Here is a 6,000-nt window from a genome sequence, read left to right on the forward strand (position 1 = left end):
GCTGGGCAACGCGCTCCCATGGCTTCAGTTTCCCCATTTGTTATGTGGCGCTGGGGAGCCCCGGGGACTGACCCAGCAGGCACTCCTCTGTTCCTGGACCACAGACTGGGGACAGGGGGACAGCAGTGACTCCTGGGAGGACACATCCCAACTGACAGGAACGGGAGGTCCCGCCTGAGACACGTGGATTGGGCAGGTGTGAAGCCCAGGAGACCCAGGGGGGCCTGCCTTCTCCACGGGCAGAGCGGGGCCCCAAGGGAGCACGCCCAGCAGGGCCCCCTCCAACCCTCTCTCTGGGCCCCACCCTGGGGTCGCAGCCCTAAGGCCAGGCCAGGGTGGGGCAGGGAGAGAGCCATCCCTCCGTGACTGCAGAGACCCTGCTGACGGGGCCCAGGGCTGTTCTCAACTCCCCTCAGAGGCTGCTAAGCCCACCTGCACACCTTGACCCCCTCATCCCAGAGTCAGAGCTGGGGTGGACTGGGAATGCTGAGGGATGCCGGTGCCCTCCAGGAGCTGGCAGCCTGCCCAGCCTGTGCCATGCCGTCCAAGGGGGCAGGGAGCAGGCCCGCAGGCCTGGCGGAAGAGGGCAGTCCTCCAAGCTCAGGAGAAGCCGAGGCGGGCTGCACGCAGGAGGCAGCATTTCCGCTGGGCCTTAGATGCCTGGAAGGGTGGAGGAGGAGGAAGGGCATTGCAGGCGGCTCAGAGGGAGGCAGGGAGCCGCCCACAGTGCGCAGCGGCTCTGAGCCCACCTGCAGCACTTTGCTTCTGCTCTCTTTCCAGGACTCTGCGAGGCAGGGCCACCACACCCCAACCTTACAGAGGAGGAAACTGAGGCCCAGAGAGGACTGGGCACTGGCCCATGGCCCGAGGATGCAGGAGCCAGGATTCCAGCTCGGGAAGATCCGGCTCTGAGGCCCAAGAACTCACGTGGCCCGCGGCCCCTTCCGCGCTGGGCCGGTGCCCGAAGGGCCGGGGTGGTGAATGTGGTACTAAGTCCAGTTTCATTGTCTGTAAAGTAAGGGGTGACTGGACAGTCCCCGAGGGCCTGCAGGACCAGAGGAGGCCTCGGAGGCCACGCTGGGGCCACGCTCTTCAGCCGGGGAGTGCAGGGCCTGCGCGGAGACCCAGGGCCCGGGGAAGGGTCTTTGAGCAGAGAGTGGCCACTGCCTGAGGCCCGGCGGTGCAGTTGGGAGAAGAGGACGCGATGTTGGGGGCGCAGAGGAAGGGACGGGCCCGCGCGCACGCACCCACACGCACGTGCGCACGCCAGGCCCACAGCCTGGTGCACCCCACACCCTGCCCGCGGCACAGGGGCCGCAGAGCTGCCGGGCTGGGGCCAGGCTCCTGGGGGAGGCTGGGGAGCCCCACGCCCAGGCGGCCCAGGCTCCGCGGTGCCAGTCCTCCGTGGGTGGCACCAGCGCGGGCACCCTGCCCTGCCCTCCGCGCCCCAGCCTGGGCGGAGGGACCTACCTCAGGAGGCTCTCCAGGCCCTGTTTGCTAGAATTCCTTCTCAGGAGCGCAGAGCTGCTCATGATGCGGCCGCCCGCCTGGCCGGCGACCTGGCCTGACCCCAGCCCTGGGGACGGGACGCTGCGGCTGCTTCTTCAAAGGCTCCTGCCTGCGGCCCTCTGCGGCTGCCCTGCCCCCTCCACTCCCCCTGCCACTGGGACCCTCTCCCCCCTCTCTCTCTCCTTCCCCCTTTCCCTCCTTCTTGCTCTGTCTCTCCCTCTGGCTGGCTGGCTGGTCTCTGGCTCTGACACCCCCTCCCCTGCCTCCTCTCTGTGTCTGTTGGTCTGTGACCCTCCGCCTGTCTGTCCTGGCCCCTCTGGCCCCTGGGGGTCCCCTGGGCCAGCTCCCCACTGGCTGCCCCCGGGCTGTCCGAGTGCCCCTCTGTCCCTGCCTCTGCGGCCTCGCGGACTCTGGGTCTCGCGGCCCCTCTCCCGCTCCAGGACGCCTAGCAGCTGCTTCCCGTTGGTTCCCCCCAGCCCCCTCCCCCGCCCCCCTCGGTCTTCTCCACCTCCACCTCCCCCTCCTTCTGAGACTAGTAAAAATGTCAGAGAGAAAACCCTCGCAGCCCAGCAGCCTGGGGGCTTAGCAGGACCTCAGAGGCCTGTGATGGGCAGGCGGCAGCCTCCCTCCCTCCTCCTCTCTTGCCTCCCCCCTCCCCTGCCCTGGCCACCTTGGCGGCCGCTCCCTGCCTTGCAGGCTCCTCCCTCCTGCATCCCATCTCCATCGCTCACTGGTGCCTGGTCCCCCACATCTGCTACCCCATCCCTGCCCGCCTCTCCCCTTGCCCAGCCCTGGCCTAGCTGCCCTCTGGCCCTCTCCACGGCCCTGCCCAGCCCAGCCCGGGGCCCGTGCTCCTTCCTCCGTTGCCCCCCGGCCTCCCTGGTCCCACACTCAGCCCCTCTCTCCTTTCTTTTCCCTCTGGTGTCTCTCTGTCTCTATCTCTGTCTCCCTCCTTCCCTCCCCCTCCCTTCCTCTCCCCTCCCTTCCTCTTCTCCCTCCTCCCCCTCCCTCCTCTCCCCTCCCTCCCGTTCTCCATTTTCCCTTTGTTTCTTTCCAGCCCTCTGCTCCTGTTATCACCTCACGGGGGAGGCCGGGGCACCCCAGGAATCCTGTCTGCTCCCCAGTGGGGAGGCTGCTGCCCTCCCCCGTCCCCTGCCAGACGGCACTGGAAGGTCGGAGCAGCGACACCCCACAAGGCAGAGGCCAACACAGCCTCTCCCGTCGGGATGGGAGAGCCATGCTCCCCAGAAGTGGCCAGTGGCACGAGGTCGGTGTGGTGGCCTGGCCAGCGGCCCCCCTTGCCCCCGGGCTCTGGCCAAGGCCCCAGGAGGAGCAGCCCAGCCCACTGTTTCTCCGGTTGGGCTGAGTCGCCGTGACTCACTGGAGCACACGCGAGGCGAGTGGCCGGACCAGGGAGGGACCAGACTCGGGCTCGCTCGCTGGGACTCGCCGGGACTCGCCGGGACTCGCCGAGGGCCAGCTCCGGGCCGAGCCATCTCACATCCAGGAGCTCACCAGGCTCGCCAACGGCCACGACCACCCTGACAGGCAGACGCCACCGTACCTGTGTCCCAGATGGGGAAACCGAGGCTCAGACTAGTACCCGAGGTCGGAGAGCAGGGGCCCGGCACAGCCGGAACCAAGCCCGTCTACCGACAGCTGGCCACCACAGCACTGGCCCGGCCACCTCCCTCCACCCCACAGCCGCACGCAGAGCAATGGCCCTCTTGCTTCCCCAGCTAGTCTGCCCTCTGGCTGTGCCAGGCGGTCAGGGCCAGTGAGCACCTGCATATGTGTGAGTGGACAAAGGGTCAGGTTAGGCTCGGACCGGCAAGCAGGTGGACACGTGGGTGAATCCCTGGGTGTTGGAGGGGGCAGCGGCGTCACAAGAATTCCACGTGGCCCATAGGTCCCAGTGGCTCAGGTGGTGGCTGTCTGGTGAAGACTTTGTGGGGGTCGGGACGTCCGGCTTAGACGCCCCCCCACGTAACAGGCCGTGTCCCGTGGCCCACAGCCTGCCCCTCCCCCCGCACAACCCAGAGGAGCCAGAGAATGTGGGGTGTGCCGCAGAGAACAGCTGTGCCCATTGCCCATCCCCAGCCTCCAGCCGGAGCTGCGGAGACCTCAGGATTCTGGTGGGAGGAGGGAGGGCGACGGGGCCAGGCCTCGAGCGGAGCCAGATCACCCAGGGAAAGTAAGCGTGTGTTTCCCTTCCATCTCAACCTGCCCGTCTCCCCCTGCCTCCTGCTCTTACTGCTGGAATCCCAGTCACAGACAGCCAGGCATGAAATGTGCCAAAGTATATTTTGGTTCAAAAGAAGGAAAAATATTTCCACAGGGTAGAGGGCTGCCTTGGGGTGGCAGGAGTTTCCTGTCACTAGAACTTAAATAGTGTTGCACGATTATTCATCAGACTGATGGGTGGGAGGTAGCAAGAAAAGATCTTTAAATGCGGTGGTCAGGACTCAGTTTCCCAATTAGGGCATGTCCCAACGCGAACAATAGGGCAGAGTATTTGATGTCAACTGTACCATTATTTGTCCATCCATCCATCCATCCATCCATTTATCCACCATCCACCCATCCTCCATCCATCCTCCATCCATCCATCCTCCACCCATCATCTATTGATCCATCCTCTATCCATCGTCCATCCATCCATACTCCGTAAGTCCATCCATCCATCCATCCACCCATCCATCCATCCTCCATCCATCATCAGTCCATCCTCCATCTGTCCATCCATCCTCCATCCATCCATCCATCCATGCTCTCCATCTGTCCTCTCTATACAGCTATCTGTTTTTCCTTGTATCGTCTATGAATCCATCAATTTCTCAATATATCTATCCATTCAATTGTCCATGTAAGCAATATATTCTTCCATCAATTCATTCAATCCATTCAATGCGTATATACTCACGTCCATCCCTATTTCTTTACATTTCTTCATTGAGCAAGTGTCCACCCACCCACCCACTCATCTATCCCTCCATTCATCCATCCATGTACATACCCATCCATCCATCCATTTATTTAAATGCCTTAATACATGTAAAACATGTAAAACACTTAAAAGAAGCATTTAGCTAGTCATCCACCTATCCTGAACATAATATCTACTCAATATGTTAATTACTATTATCTATGTATTCATCAATTTGTATATCTATCTGCCCATATATGCAACTGGTGAACTATTTGTTCATTCTTTAATACATTCTTCTATCTCTCCAAATATTCTACTGTCCTCCCATTTATCTAAATATTTTACTATTTATCCTTCCCTTTCATAGATCCATTCGTATATCTGCCTATTCATCCATCCATATGTCTAACCGTCTTGCCACCTAGCAAGTCAGACATCCAATTGTGCATGAATACGTATATGTTTGTCCTGCCATATACATAGTTGTCCATTATTTTGCCCATAAGGCCATCCAAATGAGTTAATACTTAAAACAGTAGTTGGAACATAGTAAATTGCCAATAAATGTTAGTTACGGTTATTTTCATTCATCTATTCATTCATCCACATCTCATCCAAACAACCACCTAGTCATTCATCTCTAAATTCATCTTTATATATTTTTCCACTTATCCATATATTTTTCCACAAACTTATTGAATGCTGACTGTATTCACTTTTCAGGTGCTGGAGTTGTTTAGAATTAGCAAAGTTCCTGTTCTCACAAAATGACATTTAGTGGGAATAAAAAATATATAAACAAGGAAATATATATTGCAATGTATCAGATGGCGGTAAATGCTATAGAAGATGGAATTCAGGGTAAGAGGATATGGAGTTATGGAGGGGGGGTGACATTTTATATATGAGAGTCAAAGAAAGCCTCATGGGGAGGAATAAGCCTTTCCTTACTTGTAAAGACACTTGAGTGGAGTAGCTCCACACATGGATGGAAGAAAGTGTTCTAGGAAAAGAGAACAGTGAGTGAAAAATCCCTGATTTAGGTCTGACTCTTCACCAATTTATCTCTTCAATAGTTCATCCAGCACCAAGCCATACATCTATTTACTCAGTATCTGTCTTCCTATTCTTCTGTCTCTTTCTATATTTGCCTATCTGTTCATCTAAAACTCTACCCATTATCCAATTACATCTATATTCATCTGTCCAGTCGTTTATCTGTAACATTACATTTATCTACCCATCCACCAATTCATAATTCCACTCCGTGTGTCCATACACCAATTCATCCATCCATCTATCCATCTACCCGTTCATTCATTCACGCATCCATCCACCCATTCATCCACCCATCATTCATCTATCCATCCATCTATCCATCTATTCACTCATCTACCCATATATCCACCCATTTATCCACCCATCATCCATCTGTTCATTCACTCAACCTCCATCTATCCAACTATTCATTCATCCATCCATCCACCCATCCATCCATCCACCCACTACATATCCATCCATCCATCCACCCACCCACCCATCCAACCACCCATCCCCCCATC

General features: G+C 57.3%; 1 protein-coding gene across 2 annotated transcripts in view; it reads right to left on the reverse strand.

Moving 5' to 3' along the window:
* LSP1 (lymphocyte specific protein 1) overlaps window positions 1-6,000 on the reverse strand; it is a 34,753-nt gene that overhangs the window by 21,597 nt on the left and 7,156 nt on the right. Inside the window, exon 1 of one of the 2 annotated variants that reach the window (XM_027090105.1) lies at window positions 1,471-1,547. The exons of the other annotated variant lie outside the window; for it this stretch is intronic. Coding sequence (XP_026945906.1) covers window positions 1,471-1,532 — 62 coding nt within the window. The 5' untranslated portion in view covers window positions 1,533-1,547. Of the gene's footprint in view, window positions 1-1,470; window positions 1,548-6,000 lie in introns of those variants that run through there. 2 annotated transcript variants of the gene reach the window in all.

This window comes from Aethalodelphis obliquidens, unplaced genomic scaffold, assembly GCF_003676395.1.
Source record: "Aethalodelphis obliquidens isolate GAN/ISIS:26980383/991018 unplaced genomic scaffold, ASM367639v1 scaffold69, whole genome shotgun sequence".
NCBI lineage: Eukaryota > Metazoa > Chordata > Mammalia > Artiodactyla > Delphinidae > Aethalodelphis > Aethalodelphis obliquidens.